The following is a 20,136-nucleotide window of genomic DNA, read 5'->3' as shown; positions in this document are numbered from 1 at the left end:
TTTGGGATCTGCGCACCAAAAATAGCAGACCTACAAGCTACAAGTGTCTCGTCCGCAGCACGAGGTGAGCTTGTAGATCTTCTATTTTCGGCCCAGGACACCATCATTCAACAAAATTTGAATGTGGCTAAAGAAACGGTAAATAATAGGGGACGTTTATTCGGACGAGTCGCAAAATGGTGTCAGACCCTCCGGCGGTTATTAGGCAGTGGGCCGGTATTTGCGGTAGCGATGCTATTTAGAAATATGCAGTGAATGTTTTTAATTGACGTCAAACTATTACGCGCTGCAAGAGCGAGAATAGCACTTCTCCGTTCCAGTTGAGCGGGACTACCAGGAACGTTGAAAAGAAGTGCGACAGTTGCGTCGCACTATGAAATGACTCGTCACTAATAGTACGACCCGAGAGTGAGAATGTGTTGGTCTAATAATTAGACTCTAATTGGTTTCCTGTGTCCGTACAAAGATAAATCCCGGGTGTAGACTTTACTCTGAGGGTGTAACCTGCTGTAGAAGGGTCCACTTTTCCACTCTCCACATTTGCTGATGTGGAAAAGGAAGCATTGTTGTTCTCAGTGCCTCAGTACATATCCGTCTCTCACTCTCTCGCCTTTCTTTCACTCACTGTGAGGTGTGTTTTTCTGCCCCTGTGAGCATCCCCCCTGGGTATAAAGCACCCCCCACACACAGACACACACACACACACACACACACACACACACACACACATTCATTAGGAGGTTCCATCATTACAATTCCACCCCATTGTCCTCGGTTAACAATGGCAACAAACAAACAATTGAGATGGAAATGGAGAGATGTAGCTCATTAGCTGGCGCTGGTTGTTTTGTTAATGCTTAAATGGTTGCATTCAACAGGGCCTGGCCCGAAAACCCCAGGCTCAATATGGAGCACACCGATTAACACACGAACACAGTGACAGAATATGACTTCACTCTTGTGTGCGTGCGTGCGTGCGGCACAGGCCCCTCTGTTACTTTCAAGTGTACTAGTCCATACCCGTGGATGTGCGCAGTCAAAGTATGTGCAGACTTTTAGTTATGTCTGGGCAAGGCCTGTGTTCGACGTCTGCCTAGCTGCAAGAGTTCCAACACGCACACGTCCAACCCGTCGCCGTCTCGCAGACCTGCGGTAAACACACCCGCATACACACACGCGCAGGGATGTCGCTCCTACAACCTGGGTTAAAACATTGTACGTGTGAATCTGCGTGCTGTGTGTGAGGAGAGTGTGTGTGTGTCTAAGTGGCGGTCTGTGTTATCAGCTCCATCAGATTGGCTGGATCTGTAAATGGCATTTCTCTCATTACTCTGATGACAGATGTTCAATAAAGTGTGTGTGTGTGTGTGTGTGTGTGTGTGTGTGTGTGTGTGTGTGTGCGTGTGTGTGTGTGACTGACTGTGGGTGTGAGTGTGACACTGTGTGCGTGTGTGTGCTTGCTTGCGAGTGTGCTGTGCACAAACTTATACTGTACTGTTATGTTCAGGCACATTATTGATTATTTGTCCAAATTATTGTTCCCCGTAAAGCCTGAGTTGTACTTGGTGGTATGACACGTCGTGAGCTTGTTAACCCATTCTGACCTGAGATCAGATTCATACGAGGTTTCCGCCGGACACACACTGGTCTGATGAACCCATTCTGACCTGAGATCAGATTCTAAAAATGTCAGTCGTTCTTAGATTAAAAAAAAAATAGCAGACCTACAAGCTCGTATCGCGCCACTCGGTGGCGCGATATGAGCTTGTAGATCTGCTATTTTTCAATAGCTAAAGCATAACATGATGCCGACACCAAAATGGGTGCCCGTTCAGAATGGGTTAATCTACTGTTTTCGGCGAGCGTCACCATCGTACACGCAATATAAACTTATCCCCATATTATTTCCGTAAAGGAATAACCTACTTCGTCAAACTATTGTGTCACACAAAAGTAGCAAAAATAGCTGATCTACAAACTCAATACAGACAGCGATGATAACGTGAACACTCCCGAGTACTCCCTGTCACACACTTGTGTGTGTGTGTGTGTGTGTGTGTGTGTGTGTGTGTGTGTGTGTGTGTGTGTAGGAGCAGGACGCAGAGCGAAGGAGGCAGCTGAGAGAGAGAGCCAGGCAGCTGATTGCAGAGGCTCGCTCCGGGGTCAAGATGGCCGACATGAGCCTTCTGGACCCTACTGCTGCTGGCAGGGGCAAGGCTAGCACTACTGGGGGTTAGTACACACACACACACACACACACACACACACACACACACACACACACACACACACACTCTTACATTCACAAATATACGTACTTATTGTTGCCAGTGGTTTTATATAAAGTGTTTTATATGGATGGACACACACACACACACACACAGACATCCTCTCCTGTTCCAGGTACACACAAACATGTACCCCTCTACCTACATTGAAGCTACAAGCACCCACCAGATTCCCATTATGCTCTGTAAGGGGGTCATGCTTAATCCTTGAAAATGCATCCAAAAGAGTAAATGTATTATGCCAAACATCAGTTGATAATGGTCACACGTCTTTATATTTACATGTCTCATGCCCCTGTAATTGTTAATGAACAAGAACTACCGCGTCTAATAACGTTTTCCAAGAGGCTGGTGAACACCTCCCTCCCCCTTGAAGAACTCCCATGGATTTCCATTTTGCCGTAAATTGCGGTTATTATGGTAATGGCCGTTATTAGGGCTCTGTGGTGATTTGTTTCGGCTTCTGACATGTTATACATCCTCGCTTGTTAATCGGGTGGAACAGATGTAGAGATTTACGGTTGCTAGGGCTTTTAATGTGGAGGCGGAGGAAGAATTGCTTAACCATTTAAATCTTATATTGAGCTTGAGAACACCATTCAAACTAATAGGGCGACAGAAAAGAACATGGTGTGCCTGGGCCGGTCCTAGCGGTCCAGGCACCTAGGCGAAGTGTGTCGCGGGTTCGAGTCCCAATTCCGAAGTCTCCCATCCCCCCCCCCCCCCCCATCATCTCTCTCCACGTTTCCTGTTTCCTGTCGACTTATGGTGGGCATTTTATTTAGAACTTTCAGCTTGAAATGCTGGCTCTGAAGTTTCTGAACCAATCAGAGCGTCGCATCCCTCCAGGCTATGGGAGAGGAAGTCTCACGTACAGTGTCGTTTGTAAACAAAGCGACAGAGACGTGGGACAAAGCCAGGGGATTATGTCTAACCTATACACAACCTATATACATATTTTAGCGTGATGATTACGTTTAAAACGTGTAATACACTGTCTGGATGTCATCTTGAATGAGATTAAAAACCAGCTGTGTTGGAGCGAGGACAATGAAGCATGGGAATCAAACTGGTGAGCTTAATTCTTATTGGCTTTTATTGATGAGGGCCTCGAATTAAAAAAAATGTTTTATGGACTTTTGATATAAAAACACAAAAATTTGAATTTGCCCATTTCTTTTGGCATCCATTGTTAGGTATGCCCATATAATGACCTTTTCATTTCACTACACCTTTTAAAAAAACAACAGGGTGGCTAAGTCCATTGAGTTAAATGGAGAAGTGGCGCCATGTTTTATTCGGTTCCTCAAGCTGTATACTTCATTGTTTACGTGAACCGAGCAAAGAAATCTGTAGAGGCCGTGTCAACGGGAAGGGAAGAATGAGGGAATGGAGAGACAGGAAGGTGGAGGGAGGGTCCTCGCTGGCTGGTGGCTGGATGACCACAGGAAGGTGGAGGGAGGGTCCTCGCTGGCTGGTGGCTGGATGACCACAGGAAGGTGGAGGGAGGGTCCTCGCTGGCTGGTGGCTGGATGACCACAGGAAGGTGGAGGGAGGGTCCTCTCTGGCTAGTGGCTGGATGACCACAGGAAGGTAGAGGGGTGTCCTCGCTGGCTGGTGGCTGGATGACCACAGGAAGGTAGAGGGGTGTCCTCGCTGGCTGGTGGCTGGATGACCACAGGAAGGTGGAGGGAGGGTCCTCGCTGGCTAGTGGCTGGATGACCACAGGAAGGTAGAGAGGGTCCTCGCTGGCTGGTGGCTGGATGACCACAGGAAGGTAGAGGGAGGGTCCTCGCTGGCTGGTGGCTGGATGACCACAGGAAAGCAAGGTGGAGAGCGAGAGAGGAGAGTGGACAAGGAGAGCAGTGACATACAGAGGACGTGACAATAAGGTGGGAGAAGAGCGGGAGAAGGCCGTTTGGTTTTATGTGCTTCTTCAGCCCTTTTGAATCAAGCTAATTGTGGATCTCATTAAAAATGGGAGTTTGGAGAAAAGGAGGGATGGAGAGAGTATAGCAGGAGAGAGGAGAAATGCTGTGGGGCCTGATACACAAGGCCTGCCGAGCAGAACGGCTAATCCTAGCCCCAGCACTCGTCCCTCTCTCTCTCTCTCTCTCTCTCTCTCTCTCTCTAGCGAGAACGCTCCGCTTCGCGGCCAGCAAATTAACAAAAGAGAGAGAGAGGAGACAGAACACAGAATATGCCTATCTGCCCCTCCCATTTAACTCTCATGCTACCTCTCCCCTCATTTATACTTGGTTTCACGCAGTGTAAACCCAAAACAGCACATTTAGGCCTATAAGTTCAATGTGAGGCTTGTAAATCTGCTACTGACATGAAATTAAGCATAAATCTTCCTTTTTAACCTCTTGTTTATCTTAGTCTTCCCCTCTTTTTCTCTTCTGCTCCTATGCCTCTGTCGATCTCGTCATTTCCAACCTTGTCTCTCTTTTTTCTTTGTTGTTGTCTTTACTGTACCTCTTTGTGTCTAACACCTTCCGTTCGCCCTCCTCACTCGCTTTCTCTCTGCCACTTTGTTCTGTAGTACATAAGTGAGGGGAGCTGGGATGTCAAATGCTGTTCATAGTTTCTTTTTATGTGTCTCTGACTCTCTGAGATTGGTGTATGTAAGTAATTTTTCTTGTTTTGATGATTTGGAGACGTTGCTTTTGCACAGCCCAATGGGAGGATTAAGGGAATATTGTGTTTTCATGTTTCACGTCTCACTTTTTGTTTGCCCTGCCTCTTTTATCTGAAAAGAGGGAAAAAAGCAAGCAACAGCAGATCTTTGAATAAGGAATAAAGCAAGTGAGGCTATCTCTCTCTCTCTCTCACACACACACACACACACACACACACACACACACACACACACACACACACACACACACACACACAGATCAATAGAGGCATATCCCATTCTTGCAGTCCTTTCTAGTCAGTGAAGTGGAGCCTGTTGTTTTTCATAACATCAATTTGGTTGGAGAGATTGTTAGTCCGATAGTTTTGGTTTTGTTTCTATTTTATTATTTTTTTTTTTATCTTTGTGAGCTGAACAATTGAATAATGCTATGTGGAAGTGGTTCTCAAACAGTGTGCTGTGAGTCAAGCTCACAGCAACGTCACAATGTGTGGCAGTGTTCTCCTGTAGTTGGCCTATTTGCACTATGAGTGCACTATGTGAGTGCCTTGAGGTTTTCATACAAAGTTTCATGCAGGGGTTCGAGCTTGGTTTGAATTGATTTCTGTATAAGGCTTCATCCACACCTACATAAACGTAGCGTTTTCGTTTTCGTTTTCATTTTCGTTTTTTTAAATCTCTCTGTCCATACGACACGTTTTTTTAAATCTCTCTGTCCATATGACCAATGGCAAGACCCATGCAAAACTCCGTTTACATTGTCCACACAGGGAACACACAGGCGGAGTTTTAAAGAAATACACTGTGGCAGGAGTTTTCCAAAAGATGCGTTTATATGGACCAAAAACGCGTTTGCGTGTGGGCGACCCCCCCAAAACGCATATAAAAACCTACGTTTATCCGTTTACCCGGATACGTGTGGACAAGGCCTAAGAAATACAAGTTCCATGTTTACACAATCTAACTTCAACCCAGGATGTACACACAAGTGTGATGAAACACATATCTGGACCCCAGTGGTATTCCCTGAATAAATAAAGGTCAACAATAATAAATAAAGATCAACAATAATAATGCAGAACCACAGAGGCCTTATAATATATTTCAGTTCTCCTCACCTATGACTACACTCTCCTTTTACACTCCTAGTTCTCTAACTAATGTGTACTAATACACTCTGTTATTAACAGATTAAATTGTACTTACCATCACGTTGTTCTCTGCACATTGCTTTTTTTTTCACCCATCAATCCTCTCACCGCTTCCTTCTTTCTTTCTTTCTTTCTTTCTTTCTTTCTTTCTTTCTTTCTTTCTTCTTCCCACATTTCCTAATTCACCCTTTCTCGTCTTCCTTACTTCCTTTCTTCACACCTTCCTCCAATCCTTTATTTGCTCCCTCTCGTTCTTTTCTCCGTCTTTCTCTTTTCTGTCTTCCTTGTTTCCTTTCCCTTTTCCTTTCCTCCAGTCATGTTGGATGGTGTTACAGGTGATGAAAGTGGTGTTGATGGTGAAAGGGGGGAGGAGGAGGAGGAGGAGGAGGAGGAGAAGAACGAGGGGTGGGCTGAGGAAGACCACCTCTTTGATGATGATGATAATGATGATGAGGATGATGCTACCACCTCTTCGTCTGCTGTAGCTACTAACCCACCGCACGCCGAGGCCACTACCCCGACCACCTCCAGCACACAGGGGTCCCTGGAGCTTACTAACCCCACTTCTGAACTTTCGTCTCTGGGTAAAGGCTGCACTGGCTGGGCTGTGTGGTTCTGCATGCTTGGCTTGCTTCGTTCACAGGGAGGTCAAACCATCCGGTATAAAGTTCCCTGCTCAGTAAAGACGACATTACACGTTTCCAAAATGTACGCTTTTCCCCATGTCTAGAGATTGAGTGGAATTTCTCTTACAAATACACTTTGACACGTAGCTTGCTCTTTTTGGCAATTTTTATTGATTTCTTGTCACTGGCCTTACACCGTATAACTATATGTGTGAGCTTGTTGGTGCCAATGGAATGTTGATGAGCAGGAACATTTTCGTACACAGTAAAATCCTCAGTTTTCATTTATTTGTAACTGTGTGTACAAATGTAACCAGATGGACCCGCAACTGAGGATATTACTGTATAGTTCTGGGTGTCGATGGGAAACAGTTATTATCTTTATACCGGATGGCTCTTTTACCTTAGCAACACCTGTCTTCTTTCTAACCAGACCACCTGTTATGTACTTTTTACTCTTTTCATTATTGTCTCCGTCTGTGTGTGTGTGAGTCCGTGTGTGTACGTCCGTCTGTCTGTTAACAGCTAATCTCCGGCACCGTTAACCCCGTCGGTGCCAAATTTTTAACGCACACTCCTTGGATGCCAACGATGAACCACTGCCCCAAATCTTCCACAACGGCCTGTAATAGCGCCACCAGGAGGCCGACTTTGGAAAAACATTTTTTTATATATATTACTCCTCCAAATCCCGCAAATCGTCTCTATAGTCATGTGTTCAAGACGGATCTGTCCGATATTTCATATTCCATCCTAATTGGCTAACATTGGCTTTCAAACTTTGCAGGATTGGCCCGTTTTGAACAAAAAGCCTCAAATCATAAACGCAGCATGCAATTTACATGAAATCTTTCACAGACTTTCCTACTAGGCTGAGGAATATGTCCCACCCTTTTCACATTGGCCTGTTATACCACCAACAGATGGATTTTAGCAAAACACATTTTTGGAACAAATCATCCAATTGCCATCCAAGGTGTAAGAAGAAATTCCACCCTTTTAACATTGACCTATTATGGCACCACCAGGAGGCCACAACCTGACCTGCCCTGGTGGAGACCTGTGCCCCAAAGGGGCACTTTATCTAGTTATTATTTGATATAACTCATTTACATACTGATTATTATTTAATTCATTCGCTCACTGACTTTTCACCCATGCATGCACTCACTCAGACCATGAATTTGCTCTCTGTGACTCACCTGCATGTTAACTCAGTCACATCATCACTCATTCACCCTCTCACCCCAACGCATGTTGTCATTTCAAAAAACTCTTTCCCCTCTAAGCCTGGTGCACAACACACACACACAGGCACGCATGCACACACGCATGCACGCACACACACCCCTCCTTCAATTCCCCAAAACTTTCAAACAATAATTAACAAACTATGAGAACTGCTCCCTAGACAAAACAATAAATCCCCATCTGCGGGGAAGCATTCAGCACTCACTCACTCTTCAGAGGTAAACTAATTATTTAGCTTTTAATTTTCATTTATTTGTTTTCCTGCTGATGTGAGATAGCCGAGGAGAAAGGAAGAGACGCGTGCACATGAAAACAGACTGACGCTCGCTTCTACTTTGAAGTGCAGCGCTATCTCTGTGTTGTTGTTTCTCTCTGTGTTGGGTTTGTTTCTTCTCTCCGTTCTTTCTAGGGATTTGTTTTTTTAAATGCGAGTGTAGTCTTGAAAGCAATGGGCGGTTGTGATTTTATTACACTGGACTTGAATTGATATTCGGTCTTCTGTTGCCACGTTTTTGTCCTGAAAGATATCGTTACTTCTGCAGTCCTCATTTTAGTAGCATGTGCACTGCATGCACGCCCATGTGTAACGTATTCAATTTAACGGAGCATTCAGTGATTTGGGTGATTTGGAAAACCCCCCGGTCTGCCCCGGTAAAAGATGTGCACATGCACTACAGTGGGGGGGGGACACACGACAAGCCGACAGCACACACACCAAGGCCCACCCCCGCTCGATCATGATTCATGATTGGCGGAAGACCCCTCTCTATCCTGATTGGATGAAGGCCACCTAGCCAAAAACGAAACCTAAGGTTTTTTGACCCAGGGCCAGGGGTTAACTGGGGACAGGAGGAACTCCTTATATGGTCGGCACACTCTATAGTAAGGAGGATTATCACAACAAAACAAAAAAATAAGTGATATTTGAATTAAGTGAAATCACTAAATATACCTTTAAGGTACCAGTAGCATTTATTTTGTGCAATTGATTCACATTTAAACTTCTGTTTGTGTTATGAGTACATCTGTACAGAACATGAATATATATATATATATATATATATATATATATATTAATCGACGCAATTGTTTTTCAAAACGACGTTAAATGAAAGCATCAGCCCATGAATGAGGCAGTGAAATATTCACAGCAAACGTTTGGAGCGTTTATTCGCCACGCTTCCCATGTGTAAGGACCTTTCCACTCAGGATTACTGTGCATGTACACATAAGCACATTGATTCAGGCAGTCCAACATCTACACCGTAAAAATCCAAGTGTTAATGTTACAATAGGATAAATTAACAGGATTTTACAGTGCAGAGGGAGGCAGAGAAAGGCAGAGGAGGAGGGATGATGGAGAGAGATGGAATGGAGGGGGGGAGAGAGAGGTGCAAAGAGGACAGCCAAGTGGTGAGAACAGAATTTGAACAGCCGTACACACTGGGTTGTACTGGCCAGAGTCACCGTGACTCAGCCAGAAATGGAGTGTGTGTGACACACACACACACACACACACACACACACACACACGATCAGCCAGGCTATGAAATGAGACCTGAATTCAAACTTCATTCAACTTGTTTTTTGGGAACCAAAAGAATGACCTGTTGACACACAGTACCAGGTACCTAGGTATGGAAACATGTGTTTGCTATTTAACTCTCCTCTCCTCTCCTCCTCCAGGTGTGAACAGTAAGCACATGGACTTGAAGATGAAGAGGCCAGTAGAGATTCGGGTGGTAGGAGGAGGAGAAGGCTTCTCTTCCCCTTCATCTACCTCCTCCTCTTCCTCTCCCACATACTCTGTCTCCCCCATTAGCCCTGCTGACGGACAGGAGGTAAACACACACACACACACACACACAGGTTGAACACATCTCTATGTTTACATCTCTCTCTCTCTCTCTCTCTCTCTCTCTCTCTCTCTCTCTCTCTCTCTCTCTCTGTGCACCCTCTCCCATGTGCTCCCCAGCATCAAAGGGTCATTCCAATCGATGTGGTTCTATTGAGCTGTCTGTCATTGGTCATGACAGGAGTCCATGTGTCCACGTCAAGCTCTGTCCCTCTCATATGGACATGTATGTGGCCCAAACCCTGACACTCACACTGGCATCATAATGCTCTGCATAGCATATAAAGACTGCTCATGTATCGACTATGACCTTTTCTGTGTGTGTGTGTGTGTGTGTGTGTGTGTGTGTGTGTGTGTGTGTGTGTGTGTGTGTGTGTGTGTGTGTGTGTGTGTGTGTGTGTGTGTGTGTGTGTGTGTGTGTGTGTGTGTGTGTGTGTGTGTGTGTGCACGGCACGCACGCACGCACGAGAGAAAAGTATTATTGACAGTCATCTGCAGACCTCCAGTCCTAACATCTGTTTAATTGATTTTGACTGTTGAGTGCACTAAGGTGTGTGTGTGTGTGTGTGTGCTGCGTGCATGTCAGTACTAGCTTATAGTTGCTGCGTGTTTGATCATTGAGTCACACAAACACCCTCTTGTGTTCAAAGAGAAAGTGGATTAGTGCTCTGTGGCTAAAACACCTGTCTGACTCCTCACTTCGCTACTAAGGGCCTGATATGATTGTAACATTTTGTCTTGTCACCTAACTTAGATTGAATATCATAAATGTTTTATATGTATATGTATATGTATATGTATATGTATATGTATATGTATATGTATATGTATATGTATATGTATGTGAATGACAGGAAATGTAGAGAGAGAGAGAGAGATGGCACCCGCTGTCAGGCTGCATTGCAGCCTCTGTGCCCAGACCGCTACGCCACCGCTACGCCATCGTGCATCTTTTGATTCTCTGCCAGTTTCCTCCTCTGCCATGGTGATGACAGAGGATGATGATGGTTTGATCTGAAAATAACTTTAAAAGATTCCATTTTCTTGTAGCACTGATTATTGTAGTGAGAGCACCTCTACCCCACACCACAGTGTTCTGAAATTGCTGTTCAGCTATTTTCATTTTTCACAAGTTGTAAGTTTCATTATAACGGCTCTGTCGTGTTGACTTGTCCGCCTCAGAATAGTCACACGCCAGGTTACATGTGGTTAACCCATTCTGACCTGAGATCAGATTCACACGAGGTTTCCGCCGGACACACACTGGTCTGATGAACCCATTCTGACCTGAGATCAGATTAAAAAAATGTCAGTCGCTCTTCGATTTTTCAAAAATAGCAGACCTACAAGCTCGTATCGCGCCACTCGGTGGCGCGATATGAGCTTGTAGATCTGCTATTTTTAAATAGCTAAAGCATAACATGATGCTGACACCAAAATGGGTGCCCGGTCAGAATGGGTTAAGAACAATGACGGGCAAGAGAGACGATATGAAAACATAGCGGTGAACTCATGTCCAATAGGCTACTGTATGTCATCACCCTGACTGTTAATGTCTTGTTCCACACTGCAATGTTGGAATGTCATGCACAATTTTTTTTTTTTTAATACTGTTTTTATTAGGCATTTTTTGTATATGACAACTTATAAGACAATCTTTGACAATAATAATGAGTTATATAAAATGAAAGATAAAGACAGATAATGTGAATTCCACATACAATACATAATAAAAAAGATATATAAATGTGATAAAAAACGAAAAAACAAAAAAAACATTTAAACAACGACAAATGTGAACAGACAAACAAAACAAAGACCACAGGACAGACACTCTTGCTCTCAAAACTTTCCCAACACGTTGTAAATTAACTGAATTACAGACATTTCTTTTTAAATGAGAATAAATAAAATAAAATAAAATACTCAGTTCCTTTTTTTTTCTTTACTTTTCTTTCCAATTTTCTAATATGTTATCTATTGTGTAGGAGGGGTTAGCGTGCACCTATTGAAATGGTCAATGAAGGGTTGCCATGTCTGGTAAAATCTATCTTCACTCCCTCTCAATTCAAACTTTATCTTTTCCAATTGCAAGTAGTGCATAACATCTTTCATAAGTGTAGTGTGAGTGGGAACCTGTGCTTGTTTCCAATTCAACAGTATCAGTCTGCGAGCCAGTAGAGTCACATATTTTACCATGTTATATTGGAAAGTAGACAGTTTGACCCCGGGCCCCCCGACCCCCAGAACTGCTGTCAGTGGATCCGGGTCAAAAGGTCTTCCAACAATGTCTGACAGTGATTTAAATATACTTTGCCAAAATGATGTTAGTTTAGTGCAGTGCCAGAACATATGAGCTAGGGTGGCCGGCGACTGGCCACATCTGTCGCAGGCTGGATTCACATTTGGAAACATTCTGTTGAGTTTTTCCTTTGACAAATGTAACCTGTGTAATATTTTAAACTGTATAAGACCGTGCCTGGCACATACTGAAGAAGAGTGCACAAACTTTTGAGATGTAGACCATTGCTCGTCAGTGATAGATATTCCTAAGTCGTTTTCCCAAGCAGTTTTTAAATACTCCAATGAGGTATTATTATCTAAACATGAGAGAGAATTATAAATAATAGAAACACCTCCTTTGAGCAATGGGTCAGGTAGAAATATAGATTCCATTGATGAGTTGGGAGGTATGTTTGGAAATGAAGCAGTGTGTTGTGTTAAAAAATGTCGTATCTGTAGAAACCTAAAGAAATGTGATTGGGGTAACTTGAATTTGCGTCGTATTTGTTCAAAGGTCGGAAATAACCCATCAATATAAAGATCTTTGAAGGAGTGAATACCATTTCTATGCCACACTTTAAACAATGCGTCAGAAAGGGACGGTAAAAAAGCATGGTTAGCGACCAGAGGTGCGCGCACAGAACCCGGGTGCCAACCGAAATGTCTTCGTATTGAGAGCCAAATTTTGAGAGAATGCCAGACTATGGAATTCTTTGGCAACTTAGTATATCTTGAGGCCACTGGGGAAAAGATTAAAGCTGACAACGATGTTGGGGGACAACATTGACCTTCAATAAATGCCCATGTAGGCAATTGAACTTGGAGCCAAAATGAGAGCGCACGTAAATTACACGCCCAGTAATAGAGTTTGAAGTTAGGTAATCCCATTCCGCCATCTGATTTAGGCCTCTGCAAAAAATCCTTCCTTATTCGGGGGTGTTTCTTATCCCAAATGAACTTGGAGATAATTTTATCCAGATTCTTAAAAAAAGTGTTGTTAACAAAAATTGGAATACATTGGAATAGAAACAGATATTTAGGGAGGACATTCATTTTAATTATATTAATTCGGCCAGCAAGTGAGATAGGAAGGTTCGACCATTTCGTTAAGTCTTGTTCAGTACGTTCAAAAAGTTTTGTATGGTTTTGCTTGAACAAGTCATTAAGTGCTTTGGTTACTATGATTCCTAAATATCGAAAGCTGGTTATAACATTAAATGGGTGAGAGCCAAAAGTTTGATTGCCTTGTGTATTGATAGGAAATAAAACGCTTTTGGAAACATTGACTTTATACCCCGAAACCCTGCCAAAACTTTCTAAGGTGGACATGATACTAGGAATAGATGTGGAAGGTTTGGATATGTATAATAATAAATCGTCAGCGTAAAGTGAAACTTTATGCTCTCTATCTCCTCTGAAGATACCAGTGTAGGTGTCTGAAGCACGCAACGCAATTGCAAGCGGCTCAATAGATAAGGCAAAGAGCAGTGGTGAGAGAGGGCAGCCTTGTCTGGTCGAGCGATTCAAAGGGAAGTTTTCAGACCTGTATCCGTTTGTATGTACAGAAGCTAATGGAGAAGCATAAAGTAGTTTAACCCATGAAGTGAAGGTTGGACCAAACCCAAATTTTGACAGGGTCGAGAGGAGGAAGTCCCACTCGACCCTATCAAAGGCTTTCTCCGCGTCAAGAGATAACAGTATTTCCGTATCTTGGGGGGTACTATTGGGAGAATATATAATGTCGAATAGGCGTCTAAGATTAAAAAATAGATGTCTATCTTTTATAAACCCCGTTTGATCAGTATGTATCACAGTTGGGAGCACTTTTTCCAAGCGTGTAGCCACAATTTTTGCTAAAATTTTAGTATCAACATTCAAAAGACTCAGAGGCCTGTATGAACCTGGATTAAGTGGGTCTTTATCTTTTTTAAGTAGAACAGAGATGCTAGCTTGGTAGAAAGTTGGTGGGAGGTGGCCAGCGTTGAGAGATTCATTAAACACTTTAAGTAAAAGGGGAGATATGAGTTCAGTAAATGACTTGTAAAATTCAGAGGTATAGCCATCGGGTCCTGGGGCTTTTGAGCACTGCATTTGTGAGATTGCCTGATGTATTTCATCTAATGTAATAGCTCTTTCAAGTTGAACCTTATGTTCTTGACTAATGGAAGGTATGTTTAAATTTTCTGAAAAAGTATCAATCAAATTAGAATCTCCTAGTGATTCCGAAGTATACAAATCTGAATAAAAGCGCTTAAATACATCATTAATTTCCTGCTGATTAATAGTAGTTTGACCAGTGTTTGTATTGATCTCCGTAATTAATCTAGAAGCAGCTGATTCCCTAATTTGAAGTGCAAGTATTTTGCCCGCCTTATCCCCGTGTTCATAAAACCTATGGCGTGACCGAGTCATCAAATTAGTTGTTTCATTTGTGGATAGGAGATTGAATTCAGCTTGAGTCGAAACCCTTTCTCTGTATAATTCAGGAGAAGGAGATTCTGCATACTGTAGGTCTACTTCAAGTAATCGATCAGTCAGAGCTTTGCCTTGTACATTACGTAGACGGGAGATTAAAGCCTGTCGCGAAATAATCTGCCCCCGTATATATGCTTTAAGTGCTTCCCATAGTGTACTTCTTGATACATCGGGTGTGTCATTTGTAGAGAGATAGAACTGTATTTGGGATTTAATATCATCCACACACGCTTGCCTAGTTATTAGAGTGTTATCGAATCTCCAAGTCCTGGCCATATGTCTGTTCTGAAATGCTAATTTGAGGACTAGGGGACTATGATCGGATATTACAATTGCTTCATACTCACAGTGTCTTATTGAGGGAAGAAGTTTTGAATCTATCAGGAAGTAATCTAATCTTGTGAAAGTGTGATGTACAGAAGAAAAAAACGAATATTTACGTTGAGCTGGATTTAAGAATCTCCATGGATCTGATAATTTAAATGTGTCCATGAATGTATTCACCATTTTAGCTGATTTAGTCAGAGTATAGGGTCTATGTGAAGATCTATCAAGCGTAGGATGAAGAATAAAATTCAGATCTCCACCTAAGATCAACTGGTGAGTGTCAAGGTCAGGCAAAGTAGCCAAAAAAGAAGATATGAATCGTTCATCGTCATGGTTAGGGGCGTAGATATTAGCCAGTACAATAGGACAATTATAAAGCTTTCCAGTAACTATAATATATCTGCCGTGTAGGTCTTGGATAGTTTTATTTAGTATAAAAGGAATGTTCTTGTTTATAAGTATTGCTGTGCCCCTGGATTTGAAATTAAAATGGGAGTGAAATATTTGGCCTACCCAATTTCTTCGTAGGCGGTTATGATCCTGATTCCGTAAGTGAGTCTCCTGTAAAAAAGCAATATCTGTCCCCAGCTTCTTCAAATGAGCCAATACATTGCCACGTTTCACCGCTCCATTCAGACCTCTACAGTTCCAAGTAGTGTATTGAACCAAGCTTTCCCCTCTTACAATATTAGAATTTGGAATAGAATTAGCCATTGTATAAATCAGGAATTAATATAAAAAAAGGACTGAGTGTAAATGCTGACATCAATCTGAATTCGGAATAGGAGTGCAAGAGAACAAAAACAAAAACAGAGAAACACAAAAACACATTAAAACAACAAACGGGAGAAACCCCAAAACCCTCCATGCCTGCCCTCAAATAGCAGTCACAGAAGAAAAAGCCTAAGCTAACCAGCTTTCTATGTCTAAGACACAAGCAGCTATAGTGAAAATAGAGAAACAAAGAAAAAACTACAATGGGAAGACCTTAGCTAACCGTCCATTGTTATGTATTAAATAAAATAAAAAGATACAATCTTATTTTGAACCAAAACAACCAGATGATCTATACATAAAGAGACATACAAACACTCACTCACACACACACACACACCCCCGCATAAACATGTCCTTGCACTAATATATGTATTAATATATAAATATAATTAAACAAAGACAGACAGTTCCAATCTCACACAAAAAAAAACACACATTCAAACAGACAGACACAAACCACAGTCGGTGCAACTTAGTTCACAAAAACCAAGGAAAAAACAAACCAATTTGTATATATGCATACACACATCCGCATGAACACATACTTTCATAAGAAAATAATAAAAAATGAAAAATCCCTCACCCTAATTATAAAGTAACAACCTTTCCCACTTTTGTTTGGTCAAAAGTATTTTTTTTGTAAATTATACATTATACAATCTTTTAAAACCATAATGTTGGCAATAAAACTGATCTAAAGAGGAATTTAAAGAACTTAAGGCAACCTCCTCATATCCAAAACAGCAGAAGTGGAGGCGAATCTCAGTCATATAACCATGGTTACGTTCGTAAACTAACGTCTCTCCCCCCTCCCTCACTACATTACAAGCGACGACCTTTTTGTCCCTCGAGGCGCACCGTAGGTTGCTAGCGTCATAGTACCCAAAATGGATGCCTCCATGGAGGCTGCATGACAACAATAGCAATAGCAAGAATGCTACTGCAATTTGCAATAGCACTTGTACTAAACACATAACAAATGCACCGCAGGTCGCGAACGCGGTGCTACAGTGGACAAAAATAAATAAAAATGGTGATTCCATAATAGCATCATTAGCAAAGCTGCTATACACACACTAGTAATGTAAACTATAACCCCGTCTTTTAGACTGATATCAACGATCAAATACAATAACCATAATAAAAATAAAAAATAAATTCAATAGATAAACAAAGTAGAATTATTACGGTGTTTCCGTGCATTCCAAGCATTAAAGGGAGAAAGTTCGTCTTAGTAGTGGCTTTCGCCAGATATTTTTCACACAAATATTACCTCTTTTTTTTTTAAGTGAGCGTGGATTTGTCATCGTATCCATGTAGTAATGATAGTGGAGGGTGCGCAGACAGAGAAATGTCCACGGGGAGAAAGCAAGTCTGTGATCATTGTTCAGGGTATGTCCCGGGCCAGCTAGTCTTCTACATGTTCCTCATCAGGTGTAACAGCCGGTGTTGCCGCGGATGCTATTTTCTTTTTATAGAATTCTTCGGCCGCTTCAGGAGAGTTGAGAGAGTACCGGATCCCATCCAATGTTATTGTGAATCTGGCCGGGTGATATAGACTGTAATCTAGGCTCGGGAGACGGCGTTTCGCTTCGCACAACTTGGTTTTAATCGGGCCATACGTTGCGCGAAGCTTTGCAATCTCTTGGGGCACGTCTGGGTGAATAAACACTGGAGAGCCATTGTAGCGTAGGCTGCCTTGTTTTCTGGACAGCTCGAGGATCTTCTCCTTGTCAGAGAAATAGTGCAGACGTAGTATCATGATGCGAGGTCTATCCTTCTTATCATTTGACTTTGCCCCTATTCTGTGACAGCGGTCAACAACGATGGGGTTCTGGAAGTTCTCAGCACCGAGCACCGTAGGGAAGAAGGTGGCTGCGAACCCAACCGGGTCACCAGCTTCAGAATTTTCTGCTAGATTGAATAATTTTAAATTCTGTCTACGGCTTCTGCATTCTAAATCTAAACATTTCTCCTGTAAGACTTTGTTCTCCTTTGCGATCGAGCCCAGTGAATGTTCCAGTACAGCAACACGGTCCATAGTATCACTCAGAGATCTCCCCATGTCTGATTGCTCCGAAGCTAACTCTGTGTGTTTGGAAGACAGCGAGGTGAGGTCTTGTGCTATTTCCGAGCGAATGGAGGCATATTCAGCTTTTGCCTCTTCACGGAGTGCTGCGATATCCTTTTTGATTTCTTGCCGTATGGTTGCTATTTCAGCTTTTATCTCACAGAGCCCTGCCTCCCGCGACGACTGCAGCTCCGCTCTCAGCATGGCGAGGGAGAGAGGTTGTTTGTCGGGGTCCATTGCGCCGGGAGGGTTGGTATCGGGTGTAGTTTTAGGAAGCTGTGATTTAGTTGACCTCAGTTCCATAAACTTATTTGTACTTTAACTAGTTGCACGTGTAGTTTGAAATAAAAGTGGCAGTTTTGGCCAAAACAAACTTGAATAAATGATAAAACTTAGACGGAGCACTTAACCATGCGGCTACTCCATCTGGGCGGAAGCGGAAGTCAATGTCATGCACAATTAACCACCAGAATCAAAATGTCCAAAAGCAGGTGATGTTTCCAAACGGCCTCCTAAAAATGTATAATGGTGTTGTGGCCAAGTAAAGATACCCACATCGTTCATATTCAGACCTAGTTCACGGCCTCCTTTTTACTGCATATTTCATTGTTAGTTGAAGCCACAGTCAGCCATCTGCCTACACTTTCATATACACTACCAAATACAACAGTTTGGCCAAAATGTGGAATCTGTGCTGTTTGCGTAGGTGCATGATTACGTGCATGTGTGGATTATTTATTTTTGTTTTTATGTGTGTTTGTGTGTGTGTGTGTGTGTGTGTTTTCTTCTTCTCCCCTTACAAAAGGAGGATAAACTGTTCCTTGTCCCGAGAGCGGTTGGCATCCCAAAAGTCCTTGAGGCGGGTGGAACGGCCCCTGGGAGACACACAACACACACACACACACATTCTCTCTCATTAGTGATTGTGTGTATGCGCAGCCTCGGTGGTGCACGATAAGGCCCTGCGCCGCTCAGCAGACCGCAACATTAGTCACACACACACACACACACACACACACACACACACACACACCTCCAAACCACTGAATCACCACAGCCGCAGCTTACTGCAGCGATGATAGCAGCGATAAGAGAGAAAGAGAGATGGAGCGAGGGCAAGAAAACAAGAAATAGAAAGGGGGGGGGGGGGGGGGGGGGGGCTACCCCAATATCTGCCTGCCCCAGACCGTGGAAACTGGGGTCAGAGGGGTAGCCAAGAGGGCAGGTGTGTGTGTGTGTGTGTGTGTGTGTGCGCACACGCATACGTGTGTGTGTGCGCACACACACGCATACGTGTGTGTGTGTGTGTGTGTGCGTGCACGCTTGTTTGTATGCAGTTAGCACCCTCGGTCCTCTGGGAGGATTTAAGCACCATGCTGATGTGTGTGGATCTGTGTGTGCAGGAGTGTCTGTCTCCATATGTGCCCTGTGCCTGTTTTTGGAAGTGCAAGCGAGCTTGTGTGTGTGTGTGTGTGTGTGTGTGTGTGTGTGTGTATGCATGCACACGTGTGATCCTACTCCTCTGGGAGTGATAAAGCCACAGATTGTTTGGTTTGTTTTCAGAGGAAATGTTAGGCGGCATGGGGAGGTGTTGCCGTATTAGGAGGTGTATGTGCATGCATGTGCGTGCGTGCACGTACTTGTACAGTATGTCTGCGACTCTGCACAGCACGTACATCATGTAATCTTGTAATGTTTGTCTACATGCTGCCCCCTTTGACCCTCATAGTCTCCATTAAAGAAGGGATTCAACTCAGTTGGGACTAACCTGGTTATATACAAAGATAAACAATGTTTTATGAGTTATAAGTTCATTCTTTCAGCGCCATTGCCGTAGATGTAGGTCAATTGAAGCCTATTTTTTTATACTACGCTTACCGCCATTGCCGTTGATTAATGGCAATTGCGCTTTTATAGTGCATTCGATCGATCGAGCCATAATGCTACTTACATTAGCCGGTTAGCTAGCTGTGTTGTTAGCACAGCACTGGATCGCCCATCTTAGATCGTCGTCGCCATAATAATCCATTCTATCTGTTTCTTTCAATCGCCTGTATCTCCTATTCCTTGTCCCAGATGGCGTTTTGGTCAAGACAACATTTATTTGACGGCACAGAGCCGACGATGTGGAGCTCTCCAGTGCCCCGGTTTGGATTCACATTGTAAACAAGGCCCGTTCAGCTTCCTAGGTTAATACTACTTCCGATAGACTGGAAATGTGGCTTTTCAAAATAAGAGCTTGACTGGAAAAAATGCTGGCGTGAATTAGATCCCAATTTTTCAATAAATGCTTAGCGCTGTAAGTGTTAAATAAAACGGGAAATGAACATGGTTATGTCAAGTAATTCTAAATAAAATCAGTTGACGTATTCTTATTGAAATGAGGTGTCT

At 43.1% G+C, this 20,136-nt stretch overlaps 1 protein-coding gene across 1 annotated transcript in view; it reads left to right on the top strand.

Moving 5' to 3' along the window:
• Window positions 1-20,136, top strand: part of ehbp1 (EH domain binding protein 1) — a 214,098-nt gene that overhangs the window by 134,078 nt on the left and 59,884 nt on the right. The window contains exons 15-16 of the mRNA XM_083774315.1: window positions 2,091-2,232; window positions 9,644-9,798. Of these exons, the coding sequence (XP_083630441.1) occupies window positions 2,091-2,232; window positions 9,644-9,798 (297 nt within the window). The remainder of the gene's footprint in view (window positions 1-2,090; window positions 2,233-9,643; window positions 9,799-20,136) is intronic.

This window comes from Protomyctophum parallelum (genome assembly GCF_964188405.1).
Source record: "Protomyctophum parallelum genome assembly, chromosome: 10".
NCBI lineage: Eukaryota > Metazoa > Chordata > Actinopteri > Myctophiformes > Myctophidae > Protomyctophum > Protomyctophum parallelum.
This window is presented reverse-complemented; position numbering and strand designations above follow the sequence as displayed.